The 27,176-nt window shown below is 37.7% G+C and overlaps 1 protein-coding gene across 1 annotated transcript in view; it reads left to right on the top strand.

Moving 5' to 3' along the window:
* The window catches only part of fhdc4 (FH2 domain containing 4), a 40,283-nt gene extending 25,861 nt beyond the window's left edge, over nucleotides 1-14,422 (top strand). Inside the window, exons 5-11 of the mRNA XM_020927799.2 lie at nucleotides 229-329; nucleotides 2,555-2,625; nucleotides 2,693-2,800; nucleotides 5,166-5,236; nucleotides 6,145-6,262; nucleotides 8,161-8,325; nucleotides 11,891-14,422. Coding sequence (XP_020783458.2) covers nucleotides 229-329; nucleotides 2,555-2,625; nucleotides 2,693-2,800; nucleotides 5,166-5,236; nucleotides 6,145-6,262; nucleotides 8,161-8,325; nucleotides 11,891-12,928 — 1,672 coding nt within the window. The 3' untranslated portion in view covers nucleotides 12,929-14,422. The remainder of the gene's footprint in view (nucleotides 1-228; nucleotides 330-2,554; nucleotides 2,626-2,692; nucleotides 2,801-5,165; nucleotides 5,237-6,144; nucleotides 6,263-8,160; nucleotides 8,326-11,890) is intronic.
* Nucleotides 14,423-27,176: the final 12,754 nt, after the last annotated feature.

Consider the following 27,176-nt stretch of genomic DNA (forward strand, 5'->3'; position numbering starts at 1 on the left):
GGCGCAAGCTATTACGGGTGTGCTTAGAACATTTATAGCTCAAAAATTATATTTATAAAACAAAACAATGAAACTTTGACTAAAGGGGAAGTGAGCGGAGAAAAAGCATTTGACGGACCTTCCACTAGAAAAGTTACACAATGCACCTTTAACGTAATTTTATGTAAATCTAATTTTGTGAAATACAGAAATAAATGTCGTAATAATAGAAAACGTTTTATTTTTCAGTTACGAGGACTGTCTGAACAGCCTGGTGCTCAAAGAAGAGTTTTTCCCGCTCATGGATGAACTCAAAGGCTTCGTCGGCACTTTGATAACTGCAGGAAAAGGTAATGCTGCTATGTGTTTATTTAAAGCCGCACTGTGTCACTTTTCTGGTGGAGAGTCACTATTGCTTTGTCTGGAATGTTCCACAGTATGACATTAAATATATTTATCACCCATTTGTTCAATCACAGGCGGTTTATCGCTAAAACGTATTGAAATATAGTAATACATTCTGACCGTGAGTGGGGTCACCGCTCCACAGATCTGACCCGTGACTTGACATGGTGCTCATCTGCTCGTTAATGCAATACTGTGGAACATCCAGACAAAGCAAGCAGACCCTCCACCAGAAAAGTTACATCGTGTTTCTTTAAAGGGGACCATATTAAACAATTTTATCTATGTTATAATGTTGTTTCCTCGTCACAAACAGACCTGGAGTTGTGTTTTTTTTTTTTCATTCATATTTAACATAAAAACCCTGGACAGGAAGTGCTCGACTGCGTTTTTAAACTCCATACACTTTCACTAGAATAATTTGGTTAATTTCAGTCCTGGGATTGCCAATCTTTACTTAAACAAAACGTTAAAACAAAGCAAAATAGAGCATTTTGAGCTTGGGAGATGTAGACAGACTAATAAAAAATAAAAGGTATAAAAGGTGAATGAAACAAAACACAACTTCAAGCATGTTTTTGAGGAGGTAACCACATTCTAACATGACTAAAAGCTCATGAGACTCCATTTTGTGTAATATAGGTCCTTTTAATGAGGATAAACATATTACTGAATTGTATCTTTGTCATGAAAAAACAGAGGGAGGACCCAAAATACAGGACTGCAGTTGAAGTTAAAAAAAGAACCATAAATCCAAAAATCTAAACTAAACTGAGGGTCTGCTTACACGAGAACGCTTGCGGATAAAAACAACAGAATATTTTATTGGAAGTGCCTTTCCTTTAGACGGCGACGGCGTTTTTGAGGCTTGTTAAATCTGAGGGAAGTAACAAAAATAAAACAAGATGTAAAATGGAATAAATTAAGTTGTTTAATTAACAGGAATGTAAAGGTAAATTAACAAAACACTAAAAATATACAGAAAACAACCTAAACTAAGAAACAGAACAACAGAATAAACAGAGTTTTTGCCAGAAAAGGGGTCACGCAGGCTTACACAAAAACGAGTGGTAAAACTTAGACACACACTAAACTAAAACACAAGTTCCCCAAATTAAACCACATAAACCCACAAACAGAATCGATGACCAAATCAAAAAGGCACAAAACAGAACTAACACACAAACACAAAACCAAAATGGCAGACTGGCCACCAAGGCCAGCAGCCCCGAACAGGTGCTGGCCTCCTAGGGGGAGGTGGCTGCAGGTGAGTGGGCGACTTGCTCCACCAATCACAGACCAGGCTTGTGCAGCAGGAAAGAGAACTTGCAGAAATTTAGAACTAAGGCCTGGGGCCTTAAAAATGCAAAAATCAGAGTGGAAAAGTTGAATACGCTTCGCCGTAGCGTTTCCGTCTACACTGCCCAAGACGCAAAACTCTGGTCAGATCTGCTCACGTCGGTCGCGTACATGTTTACGTCACAAACATACAGTACACAGAAACAAACATGTCGGATCATTTCCGTGCGTTGGACCTTCAATCTGCTCTGGCAGCTCTAATAAACTTACAGGAGGCTCCCAACAAATGTACAGAATCTGGAGAGATACTATTAGTGAACAGAGAAGGATCTGCAATCACCTCTGTCAAATTCTGGAGGCACCAGTTCGTCGAGTCAGACGGTTATGGACGAGACCTGGAGAACCAGTCGATGGTGGAACAACTTTGTGGACGGAGTAGCCGATGAAAATGCGTGGCGTGAAAACTTCCGTATGTCCAAAGACGCCCTTGTTGCTTTAAGTACAAACAAACCCAATCGAATTCCACACACTTTTGCGTCACTGTATACACGCAGATTTCCTCCTGAAAACACTCATCTAAACGCGGAATAAAAAGGTGACTTTGCGTCTTCTGTTCAGACCGTCATCATATAAACGTAGCCTAAATGCGCACAGACACAGATGAAACACAAATTAAGGCAGGGTAAACACTCAAGACAGGAAGTAAAACTCAAAACTAGAAGCCGACAGGACAAATGTCAAAATAAAACACCATGGCCACGCAACACTAAAGGAAAAAGATACACGAAAATAAGCAAAAACAGCCACTACAAAACATGAACCATGACCATTTTTTTTTTACATTTCTAACTCTCTGTCCGTATGTTTTCAGAGCTGTTAGACTCCGACCAGCTCCACTCTGTTATTCGACTGGTGCTGAAGACGGGGAATTACATGAACGCCGTAAGTCAAATAGTTCAAGTTTTTAAAGCTTTATTTTCCATCATAACTAAAAATATGTTGACTTTAGGGAGGCTACGCTGGAAGTGCCATTGGTTTCCGGATGGCGTCTCTGCTGAAACTTGTGGACACCAAGGCCAACAAACCAGGGATGAACCTCATGCACTATGTTGTCATGGTAACTACTTTTCTCTGAGCTATTATCAATGAGTATTTAGTTTAACTGTGATTGTCAGAGGTGCACTGTGTAACTTTTCCATTAACTACATGTTTTTGCTTAGAATATCTTGTATCTTGGTTTTTTTTTATAATTATTTACTAGTATTTTTTTTAAATATACTTCGAAAACATGCGTATACATAATATTCTTACTCTGAGTGGGCTTTGCCTCTCCTTAAAGGTCCTGTATTGCGCAAAATTTACTCCCGTGAGGTTTAAGGTATGTTGTAATGTTGTTTCTTCATCAAAACATACCAGGAGTTGTGTTTTGTTTCTTTCACATGTTTGAGTAATCCTTTATTATTAGTCTGTCTACATCTCCAAAGCTCAAAATGCTCTGTTTTGCTTTGTTTTAATGTTTTGTTTAAGCAAAGATTGGCAATCCCAGGACTGAAATTAACCAGATTATTCAACTTAAAAAGCACTTTTTGTCCAGGGTTTTTGTGTTAAATATGAATGAAACAAAACACAACTCCAGGTTTGTTTGTGATGAGAAAACATTATAACATAGAAAATACATAAAATACAAAATACATAACCTTGTGATGCAGTGTAGTTCCTTGAGTGAAATAGGCTCTATTCACATTTATGTCACAAACCGGGAAGACGTTTGGAAAGACGCGATTACTACGTCCAGCTGGATCTATTTGCGGTAGTAAGTCTGACAAAATCTAGGAAAAATGAGAAAATATCCCAGTTTTCTTCATTTACATGTCATTGTAGCGTTCCTTTATGTTCGGCTGATCAATAATTACAACCACACCTCAGTTTTCATCATTTCCACACTGACGCACAACTCCGAGCGCACTGGGAACATGTGATTAGACAAGATGAGGCACCAAATTCAGGATGATTCGGCGAGTCCAGCGTCGAGAACTACACCAGAAGTTGCCGTCTCGTGTTTCCAAACGTTTTCCCGGTTTGTGACGTAACCGTGAATAGAACATATTATCCAAATGATTCTCGTGAAGGTATTTTTGTTAATTAATAAGTAACTTCGAATATACAATCTAGTGAAGGTGTAAGGAGTTTGTTCATGACATCACAAGGTGGAACAGAGAAGAACTCAGCCTAAATATGCAGGTTGTGTGTGTTAAACATGTGTGAATGTTGGGACAACAACACACACACAAAAAAAACACATTTATACATTTTTTTATTTCGGTAATTCCACTCATTGTCGGAAACCCACACAAAACGCGCGCAGTAAGAGCGATGTAAACGTCCAGTAGCCAGTAGAACAGAGGCAGCAGTGCACAGGTAAAACGCATTCGTGTCTTGGAAATTATTCTCCCGACGTGAAATATAAAAGAAAATAACAAATATAAAATCGCCTGAAAACAACCTGCATAGGCTCATGATGTCTGCACTACTGTCCTATAGTGACCTGCCACATGAGGGGACACGCACACAAACACACACAAACACAAACAACAAACACACACAAACACACACCTTCATCATCGTCATCAACCTGAGAACGCGCGGACCACGTTTCCTTCCGTAGACACTGCTCGGACACCGCTGTCCTCCCGTGAGCCGCGTGTGGATCGTGTTTTCTCGCTACGCTGCGTAAACCGCGCTTCCTCCTGTGAGCCTCTAAACCAGAACTAACACCAAGACTAAAACCAGGACTAATCCAGTCCAGGACTAAACCAGGTCTAAACCAGAACTAAAACCAGGTCTAAACCAGGACTAAACCAGGACTAAAACCAGAACTAAAACCAGGACTAAACCAGGTCTAAACCAGAACTAAAACCAGGTCTAAACCAGGACTAAACCAGTCTAAACCAGGACTAAAAACTAAAGGACAGGTAAACCAGGACTAAACAGGACTAAAACCAGTGATCTCATATATAAAGCATTTCTCTATCAATAATATTTTTAATATGGTTAAGGAAAGACTGGACTTTTTATTGTCTTTAAGTAGACAAAAGTTATTATGTTCAGATTTCCTCGTCTTTGCTACTTTACAGCAAACAGTTTCTTATTCATGGAGACTTGGGCTCAACAGCCAAATTGAAGAGATTTGTTAAACAATAAATGACTTTATAAAGTCACTTTTTTTTGTTCTATATCAGTCTTTTGATCTGCCACAATAATGTAATAATGAATTTAAATGAAAATACCTCAAATTGAAGCTTTTCTCAGCAATTTTTAGGTGAGATTAAAATGAGATTAATTAGATTAATTAATTACAGATCATAATTAATTAATCTCTCAATTTTTTTTATCGCATAACAGCACTAATTATAACATAGATCAGAAAACAGTGTAATATGGGCCCTTTAAACCTTTTCTTTTTTGTTGTCTTTTATTTACAGCAAGCACAGAAGGTGGATGCAGCTCTCCTCACCTTCCCAGAACAACTGCAACACATCGAGGCAGCATCAAGGTACTTTTTTACTCTCTCGTTTACAATGGTGCGACAAAATCTAGGTGCACTTCTTAACTTTCCTGGTAGAGGGTCTGCCATCTGCTTGTCAAAACCTTTAGAACACCCTAATCTTTCCAGTTATTTATTGCAATTCAAGTCGTGCAAGTCCAATGAAGAGCTTGAAATGGTACAAAGGTAAAAACTGAACGGACAGAGGTAAAAAACAAAATGATACAAGATACAAAGCTCTGCCAAAACTACATCAGGAAAAAAGAACAAGATGGTAAAGCTTGAAAACATGGCGAGTTCAGCAGCACAGTCTCCAGACTTAAACCCCATCGAGCTGGTTTTGGGATGAACTGGACAGAAAAGTAAAAGTCAAGAAACCTACAAGTGCCACACATTTATGGGAACTTCTGCAACAGACTTGGGAAAAACTTTCTGAAAAATATTTGATTTCTGTTGTAAAAAGAACGAGCCACGAGTGTGTTCAGCTTTTATATCTGCCAAAGATGGACACTTTCATGAATCAAAAGTTTAGAATATGTTTTGATCAACAGTAAACAGTAAAAAACTGGAAAAAATTTGGTGTTCTAAAACTTTTGACCAGTAGTGTATCTTGTATTTATTCATTTACAGGTGTTTTTATTTCTCAAAACTACCACAAAGATTTGCTTTCTGACTGTGAGAGGACCCACTTCTCCACAGATCAGACCTCTAACTTTGCCTAGTGATGTGGCCTGTTTGTCTCCATGGAGATAGTTAAATTAAATGTCATACTGTAGGTAGAATATTCCAAGAAAAAAACACTAACATGGACCCTGTACCAGAAAAGTTACATAGTGCACATTTAACTTTTACTCAATATTTTAAATACTTACTCATCAAGCTGATTTTCGTCGTGTTTCCTTAATTTTATTTTTCAGAATGAACAAAGCCGACATTGAAGCGGAGTTTGCGCGGCAGGTGAAAAAAGTTCAAGAAGCCAAAGAGGATTCAGCGAAGCAGAAGGATCTAAAGGAGCAGATGGAGGACTTTCTAGAGGTGATTTTGGAGACTGAATTCTTTTATTAAGAAATTAAAATCCATATGACAGATTGGGCTACACATTTTACTAAAACACAGTTAAAATCATTATATTTAAGATTTTACAAAACATTTTACGCTTTCTTTCCCAGTCTGGCCATTTTTTAGGTTTCAAATTTTACTTTCTCATCACATTCCACAACTGTTCATATACAGTGGTCTAAAACTATGTATGTAATTATGTAGCAGAAAATCTTTTTTAACAAATAAAAATTCACAAAAACACCTTTATTTAGTTGAAATCATGTTCAAAATTAAATTGTGTATAATTTTTTTGATAAAAATCTCCCAGTGTGATCAGTGTGTCTCTAAAATAGAACTCTCTACTTCACAAACTGCTTCTCAGTTGGTGTAAAACTATAAGTTTATATTTACAACAGGTTTTATTCTACCAAATTAAGTGGAAATTAGAGAATCAACAAAACCTGTTTTACACACTCTAATCATATGAAAGAAAAACACACACAAAAATTGATTCATTACAGTTTTCAGCTCTCTTTAACATTTCATGAACATAAATACGATACGATACGATACCTATTTCAGAACTTTTGTGTTAAGTATTTGCTGATCCTGGAATTTCTTTCCATTAAACACTTCTATCTAATGGAAAAAAATCCTATGTATTTTGCAGCTTTTACTTATCATTTAAAATTAAAAAGTGTTTATGTTACAAGACGTTTTGAGTGTCATTAAAATAGTTTATTGACCAAAACGATATTTTGGAACTGATATCGGCTCTATGAAAAACTATACCAGTATTGTATCGGTGCATCCCATGTTTTTACTGAGGGCCTGTTTACACGAGAACGCTTGCGGGTAAAAACAACAAAATATTTTATCGGAAGTGCATACGGTGACGCAAAATTTGGAATTTGAGGTGGTTTTAGATTTTTGCATTTTTAAGCCCCAAAAACGCCTTCACCGTCTAAACCAGGGGTGTCAAACTCATTTTGGTCCGGGGGCCGTATTCAACCGACTTTGATCCAAAGGGGCCGGATGTCATATAAAGCCCAAAAATAACAATAAGTTCAAATATTTGTGCAGAGAAACACAAATTTATTACAGAAATCTTTTTTTAATTGATGAACTCTTTCTTTTACAAAATATTATAATATTATGAACAAACTGAAACTTTAAGAAAAATCCAATTTCAACACAATGTTTTAACATGAACTTGTATGTAAACAGGAATAAGTCAATTTTTGTTGTAAAATCCTGCACTCGGCTCCACTTTTCTCATGTTGGACATTTTTCTGATGAGGGTGTCACGGTCAACAGTCAAAACGATCGTCCTTTAAGAGCGTTTGGAAAGAGACAAGTCTTCATTTGTGCTGCTCTGGTGGGAGGGGCCACGTACAGAGACGCTGGAGACGCTGCTGTGATAAACACCACAGAAAATTAACAAGATTTTAATAAAAAATAGAATTAAAATATTTTGAGTAGAAAATCAGCCGAGGGCCAGATTAAAGGTCTTGGAGGGCCGCATCTGGCCCCCGGGCCGTATGTTTGACACCTGTGGTCTAAACGAAAGCCACTTCTGATAAAATACTTTGTCGTTTTTACCTGCAAGCGTTCACAGGCCCTAAACGCGGAATAAAAAGTGATATAAGTGACATATAAACATAGCCTGAGAGAGGATGGAAAACTAGGAGTGGTTTATCTGCCAAACTATTTTCTTTGGAGCCAGATCACAATAGGCTCTGTTTATAATGAAGTAAAACCTTATAACATGGCTCAAGATTCGATTTGTATCACTCATTTATCCCTGCAGTTCAATTAAACAGGAAGCACAGCAATTGTTATGTTTTAATCAGTTGTACAAAGTTAAATAAGCATGAAATTTCCTGGTGCAGGAGGCGGAGGTGAGCCTGCGGGACATGGAGGCAGATCTCCAGGAGCTGTCCTCGCTCAGTGACTCTGTGGCCGAGTATTTCTGTGAGGATCCCAGCAAGTTTAAACTCGAGGAATGCTGCTCCATCTTCCACTCCTTCTGCCAGAGGTTCATCCGGGCCATACAGGTGGGGCTCTCCGCTCCGTCACTTTGGTTTTGGTTTTAATCCACTGTAATTTGAACGCAACCACTGTGTCATACTGAGGATTTATGCTTAAACTTTATTTATCCACAAGGGAAATTACTTGGACACAGTAGCTCACGCATCACTTTATATTACAGTAACAAAGAGTAAAAAAATATAAAAATAGTAATACAACTTCCAAATAAGTAGCAATAAAAATATCAAGAGACATAATTATATAAACGTATATGTAAAAAATAGAAATATAGTAATATAAATATAAGTTTTAAAAAAGTAATATAAATACAGTCTGTCCTTATCTGTTACATAAGAGTGAGTTGTAGGGAGTATTATCTGTTACATAAAGGTGAGTTGTTGTACAGTTGTAGGGAGTATTATCTGTTACATAAAGGTGAGTTGTACAGTTGTAGGGAGTATTATCTGTTACATAAAGGTGAGTTGTACAGTTGTAGGGAGTATTATCTGTTACATAAGGTGAGTTGTTGTACAGTTGTAGGGAGTATTATCTGTTACATAAAGGTGAGTTGTACAGTTGTAGGGAGTATTATCTGTTACATAAAGGTGAGTTGTTGTACAGTTGTAGGGAGTATTATCTGTTACATAAAGGTGAGTTGTTGTACAGTTGTAGGGAGTATTATCTGTTACATAAAGGTGAGTTGTTGTACAGTTGTAGGGAGTATTATCTGTTACATAAGGTGAGTTGTTGTACAGTTGTAGGGAGTATTATCTGTTACATAAGGGTGAGTTGTACAGTTGTAGGGAGTATTATCTGTTACATAAGGTGAGTTGTTGTACAGTTGTAGGGAGTATTATCTGTTACATAAAGGTGAGTTGTTGTACAGTTGTAGGGAGTATTAACTGTCCCTCTATAGCAGGGTTGTCAAACTCAAATTCACAGAGGCCAAAATTAAAAACTGGGACTAAGTCATGGGCCAAATTAAATATTTATTGAGAAATTTCAATAACATCTGCATGTTTTCTCTTCTTTTGAGATGTGTAACGTTAAATCTTTTCTTATTAAAATAAATGTTTAATGATAGATTTACTTAAACACTGAATCCAGAACAAGCATAACATAAAATAATAACATTTTTTTTAAAATATATAAATAATGTCTCTATAGTCTATCTGTAGCCAGTGGGCAGCTCTGATCCATATTTGATATGATCTCACGGGCCAAATATAATTATGTCACGGGCCAAATCTGGACCCCGGACCTGAGTTTGACATGTCTGTCCTATAGTCTGGTGCAGTGGGTGAGTTGTTGTACAGTTGTAGGGAGTATTATCTGTCCCCCTCTATAGTCTGGTGCAGTGGGTGAGTTGTTGTACAGTTGTAGGGAGTATTATCTGTCCCTCTATAGTCTGGTGCAGTGGGTGAGTTGTTGTACAGTTGTAGGGAGTATTATCTGTCCCTCTATAAGTCTGGTGCAGTGGGTGAGTTGTTGTACAGTTGTAGGGAGTATTATCTGTCCCTCTATAGTCTGGTGCAGTGGGTGAGTTGTTGTACAGTTGTAGGGAGTATTATCTGTCCTCTATAGTCTGGTGCAGTGGGTGAGTTGTTGTACAGTTGTAGGGAGTATTATCTGTCCCTCTATAGTCTGGTGCAGTGGGTGAGTTGTTGTACAGTTGTAGGGAGTATTATCTGTCCCTCTATAGTCTGGTGCAGTGGGTGAGTTGTTGTACAGTTGTAGGGAGTATTATCTGTCCCTCTATAGTCTGGTGCAGTGGGTGAGCAGGAGTGTCAGTGATGAGCGGTTTTCACATGACCAGCTTTATGGGTCAGTTTGTCAATCCGCCCAAAGTCCATTTTACTCCCCTGTACTCGCCCAGGAGACCACAGCGACGTCCAGAGCGCTGGCCTCCACAGACCGGTAGAAGATCTCTAGGAACTTGCTGCACACATGGAAAAGCCCTGAGCTTTTCTATGAAGTTTAGGAAGTAGAGTCTCCTCATGTTCTCTTTGTACAGAGCTTTACTGTTGTCCCTCCGGTCCAGCCTGTGGTTCACATGGACGCCAGGGCACTTATAGCGGATAGTTGTGGCTACTGGCTATAAATAGAGTTTGGGAACATGAAAACAACCACACATCACGTAATCCATTTCAAAGACCGAACATACACCCAGGTACACAAAGAACAGGGTTTGGAGGAGGGATTCCCGGGTTTTGCAGTGTCATGCTACTGAAGCCGGCCCTGGTTTTGTATTTGGACGGGAGACAACTGAGTATACCTGTAATGCCAGCTGTTGTTGTGTCCTTAGGCAAGACTTTTCATCCACATTGTCTAGTATGAAGGTTGTGGTGTGCGTAAGTGCTGTTGGTGGTGGTTGGATGGCACAGATTGGCAGAATCTCCAGTGTTTCCCGCAGAAAACTGATTAGGCAAGGTCAAGGCGGGGGCCACTCGTTGTCAAGGCAGCCACCCTAACTATAAAGTGCTGCGGGAAACATTGCTCTCTTCCGTCAGTCTGTCCCAGGGCAGCTGTGTCGTGGCTACAGCTGTGGAGTAAATGAATAATGCACTATATTAATCCAGTGCATTATTGTTATTATTTATTATTAAGTATTCGTTCTAGGATACTTGAATCAATCCCCATTACTTGTATTCAATAGTGTCATTGGGCCTTTGTGCTGATGTGTTGTGCTGCATGATTTTCTCCACTTTTTTTTTTTTTTTCAGTAGTCTTCTATAAGCTGTTATAATAGAAAAGCTTGCCAACACAATATAAATAGTGTAGGTCTCTTATCATAACAAATTCTGAAGTACGACACATTGGTGAAGAAAACATAGACGATAAGAAAGAATGTTATTTTGACACATGATTTCCCACAAAAAATATTCTTTATGTACAGTTTTGTTAAAGAACATTCAATAAATATATGAAATAAATAAAAAATATGAAATAAATATATGGACTCAGGCCCTGGGACCAAATTTGGTCCACAATATAATTATGTTTGGCCCGCGAGATCATATCAAAATGTTTTGGAGCTGTCCTGCTGGCTACAGATAGACTATAGACATAATTTATTTTAAAAATCGTTATTCTTTTATATTATGCTTGTCCTGGATTCAGTGTTTAAGCAAAACTATTATTAAACATTTATTTTATTAAGAAAAGGTTTAAGAAGAGAAAACATGCAGATGTTGTTGAAACTTTTCAATAAATATTTTGTTTGGCCCACGACTTAGTCCCAGTTTTTAATTTTGACCCTCTGTGAATTTGAGTTTAGCTTAATGAGTCATAGAAGTTATTTATTCAACCGTCTACAGCTCAGATCTTCAGAAAAGTTTCCAAAAAAATAACAAAAAGTTCCCCGCAAGTACAAAGAAAAAGTATTATGATAAATATTGAGCTCCAAAAATGACTGTTCCATCTGTCACGTATTGAACAAAGTCCGATATAGTAGTACAGTAAAGTAGTGTAGTAATTATCGTAACAAGCGTAAATATGTGCTGTTATTTTGTGTGTTTGAGTCGCTGAAATGTCCTGTTCATTTCTCTACACTGTCACAGCATAAACCCTCTTTTCGTTTCTCCCTCACAGGAAAACAAAGCGCGCGAGGTGACCGAAATGAAACGTCGCCACGCGGAGAGACTCCAGACCGCCCTGAAACGCCGCTCCATCGCCTCCTGCTCCACCCACGACAAAGAGCTGGGCGGGGTCTCCCTAGAGTCCGTGCTCCACAGCTTCGTCAGCAGGCGGGGCATCCGGAGGAAAGCGGGGCGTCCATTTTCTACTCACGGCACCCCGCCCAACGGCAGCCCCCTCAACGGCAGCCTCGTCGAGATCTCTTCGCAAGACAATATACCCAACGCTATCGCCAATAGAAGTCCCCGTTTAAAGATTAAGGAATTGGGCAAGAAAGAGTGGAATTCGGCAGCGGATATTACCGATAAACCGAAGAATACTGAAAAAAAACTAACTTTAACAGAAAAATCGGAATTTGTCGTAGCTAAAGACTCTCAAACAGATTCTTCCAGTAGAACCAAGAGCGTTTCTTCTAGACCAACGTCTGGCATAGAAAGCAACGATGAAAACTTCGAGGACAACACCGCCGAAGAGGCTGAGAAATTACGGGAAGTTTCGAAAAAGGTTTTGAAATTCCAGAACAGCCGCGGCAGTGTTTCGTCCGTGGAAAGTACCTCGGAAAAACCCAGATCTCCCATCCAGCGGCAGCGCACCATCGACGAAGACATACAAAGTTACATGGACGATCCGAACGACGAAGATTTAGCGATGCTGCTGACTGGCCCGCCATCGCCGACGCAAAGGAATATCGGGAGGCGCCATACTTTGCCGCCCAAAGTTCCCAAAACGGACGAGGTTGAAGACGGGTGTACGCTATCGCCCCCTAGGACACCCAAGAAAAAAGGCGGCGACTTTGAAGGGACTCAGAAAGAAGAAAGTACGTTACAAGACGACGCTCAGGAATTCGCGGAAATCGAGCAGAGTGATTCTAACATGTCTAATAATGCAAAAATGAAAACCGAGCCAGGCGGACTTTTGTTTAACTTTTTAAAAAGATTTCAGTTTCCGACGGCAAAGGAGACGACACGGAAAAGCAGCGATTCTAGTGTCTAGACTGAAGACTTTGAGGTTTACGAGATTATACGGCCCATATTACGCTATTTTCTGATCTAAAAACATACCTCAGAGTCGTGTTTTTGTTTCATTCACACTTCTTCATCCTGCATATTACGGCTGAGTTCTTCTGTCAGACTGAAAACACTCTGTTCCACCTTGTGATGTCATGCGGTAATACAAATATAAGTGCTTTACTGTGTTTTTAAACTCCATACACCTCCGCTAGAACCATTTGGGTTATTTCAGATGGAATTGCCGATCTCGACTGAACTAAAGGTTAAAACGTAGCTGTTGACTCGAAAACTACCACTTCATGACATCACAAGGTGGAGAAGCACATTTTGAGCTTTGGAGACGTACATAGCAGTGGCGGAGTTAGCAATTTTGGGGACCCTAGGTGAAATTGAGTTTGGGGCCCTCACTATAATGCACTGTATTGTTTAGTTTTGTTTGTTTTTAATATATTTATTGTCTGTTTTTACGCATTGTTCTTGAGACACGCACATCTCTATTTATTTGAATTAATGGTGGATTGGAAACTTGTCTTATTAGTTAAGTCGCCTACTGGATAACCAGAACTGAAAGTAGTTGTATTTTTTTTCTAGTACAATTACATTTTCGTTTACGTCCATTACATATGATTATTATTATTATTTTTCATATGATTCTTGTTTAAAAGTAAACTACTCTCATTTAATGTCATATTGAGAGAAAATCAAGTTGCTCTGAGGCCTCGGCTCCAGCGACTAGGTCAGGAATCAGAATACACTAGACGGTTCGCAAAAAAAACTGAAGTACGAGTTCGGGCACCAGCCAATCAGCAAAGAGCCGTCCATATTCTGTGTTGGCAACGATTCCCGAGATTGAGGATTTAAAGCCGGAACAAAGAGAATGTTTGGTGAATTTTATCAAGGGGAAAGATGTTATTGCCCTTTTTCCTCCGGGATTACATTACATACATTACGACCCAACAGCAGCGATTGGTTAAATGAAAAATGTACCCATCTACTGTCAAGCGAATGAATCCTAATGCTGCGAGGTCAGACGGTTTCTACGAAGTGAAACCGGCTGATGAATCAGGCTAAGTTGGTTGGGGGCCCCTCCAGGTTTCGAGGCCCTATGTAGCCGCCTACTTTTGCCTAATGATCGCGCCGCCTCTGGTAGACTGACTAATAATAAAGAGTTACTCAAACGTGTGAATGAAACAAAAACTCTAGGTTTGTTTTTGAGGAGGTAACAACATTATAACGTGGCATAAGACTCACAAGAATCCATTTTGTTTAATGGAGAGTTAAAAATGTGAAATTGGACATTGTTTTTGAACTATTTTTGGTGTAACGCACATTTAATGCAGTGTATAATAAGAAGCTTAATATAATGTATTTATGGGACTAAAACAGTGACGCCCAATTTTATGCAAATGGAGAAGATTACCAACAGAGTGTAAGGGATCTACGCCATTTAAACTTGTACATTAATATTTTTACCTAAGTAGATTTTCTCATGTGATTACTTTTACTTGAGTAACTTTTTGCGTCTTTATCTGTACATTTACTTGCCTTGTGTAACTTTTTCCATCCGTAATTAGTTTTTTTTTCCCGTGAAGATGTTTTTGCTTTGTCTGGAATGTTTCACAGTTAAACCTTTCTATCGTCATGGAGACCAAACCAGAGCAAGCTGCAGGTCAGACCTGTGGAGAAGCGACCCCGCACAGTCAGAATGAATGTTTTTCTAGGTATTTTTGAGCTGTAAAACCACTTGTAATTAAATAAACATAAAGTAGAGCTGTTTAATGTCATACTGCGGAACATTTCAGGCACAGCAATGACACCAGCGCCACCACAAAAGTTACGCAATGCGCCTTTAAGTAACAAAACCGAGTACTTCATCCACCACTGAAACTGAAACGCTGTCACATAACACATTCATGGAGCCCTTAAAAAATAAAATGTGGTCTTTTGCTCAGATTTACTTTGGACTGGAAGGTGTAGAATGATAAAAAAAAGATCAGGAGAAGGTGTTAGAGTTGGTAAAAAGTATGTGTAAAAGTATGTTTCATTTGCAAGTGCGTGCCTCTGCCACTAGATAGCAGCAGAGAGCATAGTATGAACTGAACAGAAAGTCAGAAAGGCGATTTAACGTCAACGTAGGGTGAAAACGCTTTGAATGTTTTCCTATTTTTCAAGTAAATGTAGATTATATTTTGTCTTTTACATATTGTTAAATACTTATTGCTTTTACTCATTTTAATTATGAACAACACTGACAATTATACTGAAAACTACCTGGTCAAAACACAACTACATTCAGACGTCTTCTTTTATTGCATTTGGTAGCGCTGTTATGATTGTAATTTTTATTTATTCTTGATTTCAGACACAAATATACGGTCAGAAGGGTCTGTTGTCCCAGGGTTGCAGGATCTCAGGGGTCCAGAAGTGGAACCGCTGCCTATTAATCAAAATAAACATCAAAACAACTAAATCAACACAACCACACTCACTCGCACTTGACTGTTTGACACATATTAAATCAAATTTGAACCTAAAACTAAGACAGAATTCAAATATAGTCACAAAATACAACAAGATGAACAACAAAATTCAACAAAATAATCAAAAACAAATACACGGGTTCTGTAAATTTTGCACCAGAGCATTTTTAAATAACAGGACAGAAGTTAATGCATGAATCGATGAGGGAAGAGTGTTCCAATTAGAAGGAACTTTATATTAAATGAGTGTTTTCCTATTTGTTTTTTGACTCTTGGGACAACAAAAAATATCTGAACTGAGTGACGTAAACTACGTGTCAGGCTTCTTGCCCCGAGCCCTTACATTTCTGTTGACGGGCCTGGTTCTGAAACACACTGATGACATTACAGTAGGGAGATTTCTGTCCAAACGTTCAGCACAATTTACGCACAAGAAACTTTTTTTTTTTCTGATTCTTTAAACTTGATGATGAGTATGAATGTTTTTGAAAATAACTTAAATATAAAGATCTTGAATGAATAGTTGTGTTGTAGTCAAGACCGCACTAATCGAGACCAAGACCTGTCCGAGACCACAGGGTCCTGAGACTAGAACAAGACCGAGACCTCTGAGGGTCGAAACCGAGACAAGACCGAGATTTTAAAGGCCGAGACTGAGACTTTTAAAGGCTGAGACAAGACCGAGACTATTAAAGGCCGAAACCGAGACAAGACTGAGACTTTTAAAGGCCGAGACTGAGACAAGTCCGAGACTTTTAAAGCCCAAGACCGAGACTTTTAAAGACCAAGGCAAGAGTGAGACTTTTAAAGGCTGAGACCGAGACAAGACTGAGACTTTTAAAGGCTGAGACTGAGACAAGTCCGAGACTATTAAAGGCCGAAACCGAGACAAGACTGAGACTTTTAAAGGCTGAGACTGAGACAAGTCCGAGACTTTTAAAGCCCAAGACCGAGACTTTTAAAGACCAAGGCAAGAGTGAGACTTTTAAAGCTGAGACCGAGACAAGACTGAGACTTTTAAAGGCTGAGACAAGACCGAGATTTTAAAAACCGAGACAAGACTGAGACTTTTAAAGGCCGACCGAGACAAGACTGAGACTTTTAAAGGCTGAGACTGAGACAAGTCCGAGACTTTTAAAGCCCAAGACCGAGACAGACCGAGACTTTTAAAGACCAAGGCAAGAGTGAGATTTTAAAGCCTGAGACCGAGACAAGACTGAGACTTTAAAAGACAACAAGAGTGAGATTTTAAAGCCTGACCGAGACAAGACTGAGACTTTTAAAGGCTGAGACCGAGACAAGACTGAGACTTTTAAAAGACTGACAAGCGAGACTTTTAAAGCCCAAGACCGAGACTTTTAAAGACCAAGGCAAGAGTGAGACTTTTAAAAGCTGAGACCGAGACAAGACTGAGACTTTTAAAGGTTGAGACTGAGACAAGACTGAGACTTTTAAGCCCAAGACCGAGACTTTTAAAGACCAAGGCAAAGTGAGACTTTAAAAGCTGAGACCGAGACAAGACTGAGACTTTTAAAGGCTGAGACCGAGACAAGACTGAGACTTTTAAAGGCTGAGACCGAGACAAGACTGAGACTTTTAAAGGCTGAGACCGAGACAAGACTGAGACTTTTAAAGGTTGAGACTGAGACAAGTCCGAGACTTTTAAAGCCCAAGACCGAGACTTTTAAAGACCAAGACAAGAGTGAGACTTTTAAAAGCTGAGATGAGACAAGACTGAGACTTTTAAAGCCCAAGACCGAGACAAGAGTGAGACTTTTAAAAGCTGAGATGAGACAAGACTGAGACTTTTAAAGGCCGAGACCAAAGCAAGACTGAGACCAGGGCCCATCGAGATCAAATCAAGACCATCTTTGTCATTTTTTTTGTATTTTACAGTAATTTTGGCACATATATATATCAATGTTTTTATAAATCAATCTAAATTTTATCGTCTAGTGTCAGACCTCGAGACCGAGACAAAACCGAGTCCAAACTCAGACAAGACCAGTCTTGAGTACTACAACAATAATGAATAGTCCAACCTGTCATAGGCACTTTAATACTTTTACATATATATATATATTTTAGATACTTTACAAAGCTATCCAAAAAGTGCAAATGTCAAATGAACGTGTAAAAACAACATGGGATGACTGTTTTGCATTCACTGCCTCTAATATTGACAGACTGACAAATGAGCAGAGTTTGCGTCCTTTTGTATAGTTACTGTAATGTTTTGTACATGATATAGTTATTATTTATTAGGCTTTGCCATTATTTGATATTATTATTTTCAGATCACTCTGTATGACTGCTCTTCAAACTGTGCTCTGTTGCATGATATCGTACACTACTTTACTTCATCTAAATATGTTTAACGTTTAAATAAAGTCGTTTTTGTTACTTGAATCTGCAGTTTTTGCCGTTTCTTTGACTGCAAACACAACCATTGGTGGATAGAGTAGCCAAATATTGTTCTTAGACTTAGACAAACTTTATTGATCCACAAGGGAAATTATTTGCCTACCCTACAAAAAAAGGCAATAAGAGCAATCACATTATCAACTTATAACGAACCAACCAATGCATTATTTATAAACCTTCAAACGCTGAAATTTTATGATTTAGTCGACCTGTACACTCTTAAAATCATGTTCAAAGTAAACAACAATCTCCTGTCGAAATCGTTACAGAACATGTTCAAAATCCGAAAGAGCCAATATGAGCTCAGAGGTACGGCCATGTTTATTAAAAAGAAAATCAGAACAAACATTATGAAATTTTGTAAATCTGTTAAAGGGTGGAGCTCTGGAACAACTGTACAGAAAACCTAAAATTGTGCACCACTTTCTTTCACTTCATAAAGAAGTTTAAATGTTTAACTCTGGATAGATACATGAAATATGAGACTTAGTTTGTGCTGTAAACTTTGTTGTTCTGTTACTGATTTGCTTGTTTCTTCCTGCTGTATTTATGAAGATGAACTGGTGTCAAGATGAAGCTCTGACAAAGGAATAAAGGGTAAAGGCATAATAAGCTTAAGCTTCAGCCTGCACCTTTTCGGTCTGTATATGTTAAATATGACTGTTTATGAATTAATGTCAAAATATACCTGTGACCGAAATAAATAAATAAAATAAAATAATAATAAAAATAATAATTTGGACACAGTAGCTCACACATCACAATATATTATAGTAACAAACTGTAAAAAAACAAGTGCAACCTGGTCCCCCATGAGACATCAGTGCAGCAGTCCAAGTCAAGTCCAAGTCATTTTCTTTGAGCTTCAAGTCATTTCAGGTCTTTAAACCAAAGTACCAAATATAGCTTAGATTTTTGCAGTTAATATGAATTTTAAGATCAATCGTACTTTTAAAATCATAGTATATACTGTATGTATGAGTATTTAAAGAGTATATAAGGGTTGTAGAAATGAAATATTTTCCTTTTTAAATGTCTTGACAAGAACTTAGAGTAAATCATTACAGCCAGAATAGAAAGAATTCAGATGTAAAAGTGCTTCTCAAGTCACAGGCCTCAAGTCAGAGTCAAGTCCCAAGTCACTGACCTTCAAGTCCAAGTCGAGTCCCAAGTCTTAGTCCATTCTATCAAGTCAAGTCTCAAGTCCTAAAAATAGTGACTCAAGTCTGACTTGCAAGTCCCAGCCTCTGTAATCTGAAGAACAAAACATGAAATTATGCACAAAATCTGATATTTTCGAAGACACAGACAAAAATGAGAGCGCTACAACAAACACAAATGTTCATATAATTTCATTTTGTCAACGTAAAGCTTTTGTCACTTGTAGTACTCTGAAAAGTACAAATACTTCCTACCTCAGCCCATGATATTACTGCATCACCAGCTCTGATTGGCCTGTTTTAAATACAGTTTTGATTGATGAAGTTTAGTATAAAAGCATCTCTCAACTAGTACTCTGAGTGGTATTTTTCATGTGTACTATTTACTTTTACTCAAGTACAGTTTTGGTAGCAATACTTGTAATTTAGTAAATTTTTAGACACGTTACTATACTTTTACTTGACTACAAATTCTCTCGTACTCTTCCTTATATTTGTATTTGTCAGATATATTTTCTGTGTACATTAGAGGAGTTTTTGTTGGTCACATTTATGGAAATCCCAAGTGCGATGTCAAGATTTACAACCAGAAAGTAAAATTTGAAACCTAAAAAATGGCCAAATTGGGAAAACGAGTGTGAATATTCTTGCAAAAATATTAAATCTAAACTGTGATTTAGTTAAATGAGTGGTCTAACATGTTGTAGGCGCTTTAATACTTTTCAAATATTATAATTCAAACTCTCAGTAGTACTCTTCCTGCCTCGGACTGCGCTCCTGGTACAGCCTGTGCTCGCTCGCTGCATTGCATCCCGCCGCCGCTGCTGCTGCTGCTGCTGCTGCTGCTGCTGCTGTGGGACTGCGGCAGCCATCTTGACTCGATTGCAGCGGTCGCCATGGAAACCGCACATTGCAGAAAACGGCCACGTGCGACGCTCTTTGCCCCCCTGCCCGAAGACTCCCACCCCCGGATCCCCCCCCCCCCCCCCGAACTCACCACTGCAGCAAAATCACCACAACCACAACCTAGAGTCAGATCTTTTTAGCTCTATCTTTGCTTTCTCAGTTTCAGTAAATACTTTTTTAAGGTGCTATATATAAAAAAAAGATCATTGTTGTTATTATTATTCAGTTTTGCCTGTTAATGCGACTTCATAGTGTCTAAAAGCAACACTTCTAAGGTCTTATATTATGCACAATTCGAGCTTTAAGTCATGTTAGAATGTTGTTACGTCTTCAAAAACAGACATGAAGTTGTGTTTTATTCCTTTCACACATGTTTGGCCGCACTCGTCGAGACCAAGACCAGTCCGAGACCACAGGGTCCCGAGACCAGGACAAGACCAAGACCTCTGAAGGCTGGGACTGAGACAAGACCGAGACTTTTAAAGGCCAAGACCGAGACAAGACCGAGACCACAGCCATCAAGACCAAATTGAGACCATCTTTTGTAATTTCCTACATTTATTTGTATTTTACAGTTATTTTGGCACATTTATATATATATCAATGTTTTTTTGTTGTTGTTGTTGTTGTTGTTTTTTATAAATCTATTGCCATTTGATCAGGTTAATGTTCATTTAAACTTAAAATAATCCAAGCAAACTGTACTGTACTGAAACACTCTGATCTTCACACAGAACTTTATCGAAAACAACTTCAAACTGAATCAAGTGTTTGTTTGTTTTTTGCCGTGATATTTAACAGCCTTTGAACATTTACCGGCTCTAATTAAATATGATTGCACTCGTGGAGCATCAGACCTCGCGTCCGACCGAGGTCAAGCCCCATCAAGACCGAGACAAGACCGAGTCCAAATGCGCTTGAAGACCAAGACAAGACCAAGAGCATATAAAAGTGGTCTTGAGGCCAGTCTCGAGACCAAGACCGGTCTCAAGTACTATGACTCTACCCTTTATTATTACTCCATCTACGTCTGCAAAGCTCAAAATGTTCTGTTCCACCTTGTGATGTCGTCAAGCTGTAGTTAACAAGTTAACAGCTCCATTTTATGTTTTGAACCGTGTTTGTTTGAGAGAAGAACTGAGCCTAAATATGCAGCGTTTGTGTGTTAAACATGTGAATGAAACAAAACACAACTCCAGGTCTGTGTATAATTAGAGCTGGTATCATTAAGAAGTTGCTGATACGATACATATCTCGATACAGTGAGCATTCAGTTTGATACGATATATTTCAAATCAATTTGATACGGTTCAATTCTGTGATTCTAAAAGTCTTTGTTAAACCACTTCTTGTGCAAAGTTCATATGAAACACAAACATTTTAATCATCAAAACAGTGAAAATGTCAAATGTGTCGCATAAATAAGTTTTCTTCCTTCCAAAACTGTAGCTGTAACAAAATAATTTAACAAAATAAACCAAAAAAATACTCTTGGCGATATATCGATACAGCAGCCCACGATATCGATACTGTATCATCGCATTAAATGATACGATATATCGATATTTTGATATTTTTGGACACTCCTACTTGTGATGAGGAAACAACATTATAACATTAGCAGAAAATAGAGTAAAATAGGACCTTTAAGTGAATGTAGCCTACTTTTTTTGGCTGTGGTTTAAGGGCCAATTGTTAGTACTAAAATAGCAGCTTGCGTTTTCTGAAACTTGAGTGTATGAAGTAGGAGAGGGCTTGTGGGTCGATGATTTTTTTGGTTGATTGTGTCTTAGTTGACCAAATTTTGTATTTAAGTAAAAGTACCAATTTTAAAAAACTTCTTGAAGATTAAAAAGTAGAAGTATTTCATAGAGTCGCAGACTGTCAAACACATAAAACATGATTAACAATCAGGAGGTGCCTTAGGTTTGGTCAGACACCATCATAACTCTTGCATGTGTGACAGTGGAAGTTGGCTTCATGTGAGGAATCATCTCGAGGTTCACTAGAGCGATAGGACACTGCACACAGTTGTCAAACACACAGAGGTTATTCAACAAGTGACAAGTGATTGGTACATTATAGATCAAAGAATTGTAGTACATAAATGGTTAACTCATAGGCCTAGAATATCACACAAGTATTTAGCAAATATGGGATAATAAAATTATTCTGACATTTCCCTCCTGTTTATCATATATTTGCTAAAGAAGAATCAATTCATAACTACTTCTTTCGATTCTCTTGTCTTTCTTCTTGTTTACAATGTTTAGATAAACCTAACACAGACTTTGAGGTTTTATAAAGCTTCAAATGTAAATATAGTGATTTTGATTTCGAGATTTGCGCAGAATTTTGTTCAACAGAGACAAATGAATCAGTCAGTATTTTCTAGCTGTGAACATGTTAAAAATAAACCCTCAGCCTTTTCAGTAGGTCTCAGACTATAATAAAAAATACTTTTACTTTTCAGTCCTGTTCAAAATGTAGAATGTAGAAAATACAGATACCGGCTCTCAAATGTAGTGAAGTAAAACCAAAAAGTATCCTTAAGTACAGTACAGATACCTAAAATATATACTTAAATAGACATACAGTACTGATTATAAGTCCAACGTGGCTGGCTTTTGCACACATCTCATTTTAATTTAAAGTTGCATTGTGTAACTTTTTGGTTGGGGGTCCATTAACTGCTTGTTTCTATGGATATGTCATTACACTACCTGGAATGTTCCACAGTGTGACATTAAACAGCTCTATCTTACATTTATTAAATTACAGGTGGTTTTATAGCTCAAAAATACCTAGAAAAACAAACATTCTGACTGTGAGCGGGGTCGCCTCTCCGCAGATCTGACCTGTAACCTGGTCTGGTTTGGTCTCCATGACGACAGAAAGGTTTAATATCACACCGTGAAAGCATCTGACGGACCCTCCACCAGAAAAGTGCACACAACGCAACTTTAACCAACGTGATCCTCCATCACATTTAAAACGGATCAGCTGATTGAAGTACATCATGAATAATTTAGACTTCCTATCAGCTGATTTTCATCGATGTATTTAATATTTTATACTTGTGTTTACTTTCATTTTCTCTTTTAAGGTTGACTATGCATTCCCCTGAAATGAAATCAGTGATGTTTTCCAACCAGGGAATTTGGTTTTAGAATGATCATGACAAAAAGTAACTGCGATTTTCTTTTTTATATTATAAATTTTACAGATATGCATATTTCTACCTCATATTACTAGGCCTGCAGACTGTCTCTAAGTTTGTCAAAAGTATCTAAAATCAAATACTAATTGATACTCAAACTAGTATCGAAACTAGATCATTTGAGCAGGTATTGATACTAAAAAATGTCACATTCAAAGCACAGAAATGAACGTTTCCTGAATAGTTTTAGAATGATCTTGAGCTGAATCAGAACAAATACAAACACACATAGACTAGTTTCCTCCCAGAACCTACCTGGACACTGAGGGATATAGACACAGATATAAGTTTACATGCAGTGTTGGGGAGTAACAGATTACATGTACCGGAGTAATCAGAGTACAAATTATGAGTAACTGTATTCAGTTACAGTTACTGTTTCAGTGAGTGGTAATTGGATTACAGTTACTTTGTTGAAATAAATGGATTACACGGCGGGATTTTCCTATTTTCACATTTTGGGCTAAATCCCTTTTTTTTTTTTTTTCATAATTCCACTCATTGCCAGACACTAAACTAGGTCTAAATCAGGTCTAAAACCAGGTCTAAAACCAGATCTAAACCAGGACTAAACCAGGAATAAATCAGGCCTAAACCAGGTCTAAAACAGGACTAAAACCAGGACTAAAAACCAGGACTAAACCAGGTCTAAACCAGGATTAAAACCAGGACTAAAACCAGGTCTAAACCAGGCCTAAAACCAGGATTAAACCAGGACTAAACCAGGTCTAAACCAGGACTAAAACAGGACTAAACCAGGACTAAACCAGGACTAAACCAGGACTAAACCAGGTCTAAACCAGGACTAAAACAGGATTTAACAGGACTAAACCAGGACTAAACCAGGACTAAAACCAGGACTAAACCAGGACTAAACCAGGTCTAAACCAGGACTAAAACAGGATTTAACAGGACTAAACCAGGACTAAACCAGGTCTAAACCAGGACTAAACAGGATTTAACAGGACTAAACCAGGACTAAACCAGGTCTAAACCAGGACTAAAACAGGATTTAACAGGACTAAACCAGGACTAAACCAGGTCTAAACCAGGACTAAAACAGGATTTAACAGGACTAAATCATGCTGCGTGGGACGTGTCTCCTCCTCTTCTATCAATAATATTTTTAATACGGTTCAGTAAAATCTGGGCTTTTTATTTTCTTTTAACAGACAAAACTTCTATTGTGAAGATTTCCTCGTCTTTGCTTCTCTACAGCAAATCAAGTAATCCAAAGTATTCAGATTACATTACTCACTTTAAGTAATTTAGTGGATTACGTTACAAACTACATTTTGGTGTATGTAATCTGTAATCTGTAGGGGAATACATTTTAAAAGTAACCTTCACAACACTGTTTACATGGTAATATAAAGTAAAATACGACGATTTAATGTTGAAAATCGCATTCTGTTGTATAAATAAAGAGTGTTTTTATTATGACAGTGGAATCAGTATCAAGTCTATTCAAATTTCTACAGGCATCGAGTTTGAAAATGTAATATCGTGACAACACTGCACTATGGTACATATATTTTTGCATATATTTCTTATTTAGATATTATTTTTCTCCTATATATATAGGCTACTGCTAGAGGTGGGTAGTAGTATATTTACTTGAGTAACTTTTTAACAAAATTGTACTTTTCAGAGTACATTTCTAGCAGCATACTTTCACTCCTACTTAATAATTTAATCACTCCTACTTGGTATTACAATAAGTATAAGCTTTCATTAGGCTACTCCTTGTTATAACATATGGGTCATTCCACGTTATTTCACCAACTGGCCCGTGCACTTCGATCTGAAAAAAATTTGAAAAAAATACCAAATAGTCCCTTACACTAAGTTTTAGTGATTTTCGATCATTATTTTTCAAGTTACAGGTGATTTAGTGAGTTGACTATGTGTCAATTTACAGGCCCAAAATCGCATCATTTTTTCTCAGCCGTTTTCACAGGTCGATATCTCCGTAAGTATCACACACAGAGGGCTGAAATTTTGTAGGCTTGTGCTCCTCTACTCTGTGTTCAAATAACATCTATCGAAAGTTTGGTATCTCAACTCCTTGTCATTTTATATGAACTTAAAAATGGAAAAAAAAAACTTGTTCATTTCTGTGGCGTATCATTTTTAGCCCCTTTTAAACCCACTTGTAGGTGGGTAGTTCTAATATTTCTGCAGAGTTCTCTTGATTCCTGCTGCACGAGCCCTGGTCCGTGATTGGTGGGGCAAGTCGACGTCCACCTCACCTGCAGCCACCTCCCCCTATTTAAGGAGACTGCCAGCACCTGTCCGGGGCTGCCATTTTCATTTCGTGTTTGTGTAGTTTAGTTTAGTTCTGTTTTGTGCCTTTTTTGATTTGGTCACTCGATTCTGTTTGTGGGTTTATGTGGTTTAATTTGGGGAACTTGTGTTTTAGTTTAGTGTGTGTCCCTAAGTTTTACCACTTGTTTTTTGTGTAAGCCTGCGTGACCCCTTTTGTGGCACAAAACTCTGTTTATTCTGTTGTTCTGTTTCTTAGTTTAGGTTGCTTCCTGTGTATTTTTAGTCTTTTGTTAATTTACCTTTACATTCCTGTTAATTAAACACTAATGTATTCCATTTTACATCTTGGTTTTATTTTTGTTACTTCCCTCACCCCAAACGAGCTGGGTTGTAACAGAGACCCTTAATTTTTTTTGGAGAATCAAGATATGTAGTAGGACTGTTAAAAGAAATCACCAAATATTGAAAATTTGAAACAGGTTATGTGCGAGGGTCCTGTTAAAACAAGAAAACGTAACATGGTCCGATTTTTACATGTAATTTATGGCATGTGGGTAGTGATGAAAAAATGTGGAATAGTTTTTCTTTGAAATACCAGAAAAAGACCTTTCATATGGTACCAAACATATGTATTTTATGAGGCTCCTTAAATTTTTTATTGTATCTTGAACATTCACGTTTGACACAATGACACACGTATACAGTGACCATGTACTATGTTTTACTCCAGTAAATACTTAATTACAATTTTTAGGTATTTGTACTTTATTTAAGACAGTTTTACAGTGGACACTTTCAACTTTTACTTTACTACATTTGAGAACACGTGTCTGTACTTTTCACTCCACTACATTTTAGATCTGGACTGAAAAGTAAAAAATATTTTCTTTACAGTGTGACTCCTGCTGAAATGACTGAGATTTATTTTTTTTTTTTAGCACATTTAATTTGAGTTAACGTCCCAGCTTTGAGTAAACAAAATACACAAACACACAAAAACAGATAGAAAATTTAAGAGGTGGATTCAAACTTTAAAATCTGCTAAATCGTTTATCAAAATCACAAAATTTCATCCTTAAACTGTTCTAAAATCTCTCTTTACTTCGAAGTAGTGATCTTGTGCTTTAAAAGTTTTACTTAAGTAGATTTATTTATTTATTTTTGTGATACTTTTACTTGAGTAATCTTTTGCCCCTGTATCTGTATAGGTTCCCTTTTTAATTGGGGGTCACCTGTCACCTGTTTGTTTCTATGGAGATGTCCTTGTTCTGCCTGGAATGTTCCACAGTATGACATTAAACAGCTCTACCTCCCATTTATTCAGTTAGAGGTGGTCACGAAGCGCTTTGTGTTGCATTTTTGTATGGAAAAACGCTCCATAAATAAAATCTAATTTGTTTTATAGATTAAAAATCATGAGAAAAACAGACATTCTGACTGTGAGCGGGGTCGCCTCTCCACAGATCTGACCTGTAACTTGGCTCTGGATTGGTCTCCATGAAGATAGAAAGCTTTAATGCCATACTGTGAAACATTTTAGACAAAGCAATACAATTTCTATGGAGAAAAGCATTTGACAGACCCTCCAGCAGAAAAGTTACACAATGCAGCTTTAAGATACAAAATTGAGTACTTCCTCCGCCACTTTTTACATCTTATATGAGTTTCAAGATCAACTATACTAAATAAACATAAATTATAAGCAATGTCATTATTTTTTAGCCTATTTATTGTTCAAAACGTCACTGAGTTGAATAAAGCGCTGTTCCTTTG

Source organism: Boleophthalmus pectinirostris, unplaced genomic scaffold (assembly GCF_026225935.1).
Source record: "Boleophthalmus pectinirostris isolate CB_2022bp ecotype Guang Dong unplaced genomic scaffold, ASM2622593v1 HiC_scaffold_9, whole genome shotgun sequence".
In the NCBI taxonomy this organism is placed as follows: domain Eukaryota; kingdom Metazoa; phylum Chordata; class Actinopteri; order Gobiiformes; family Gobiidae; genus Boleophthalmus; species Boleophthalmus pectinirostris.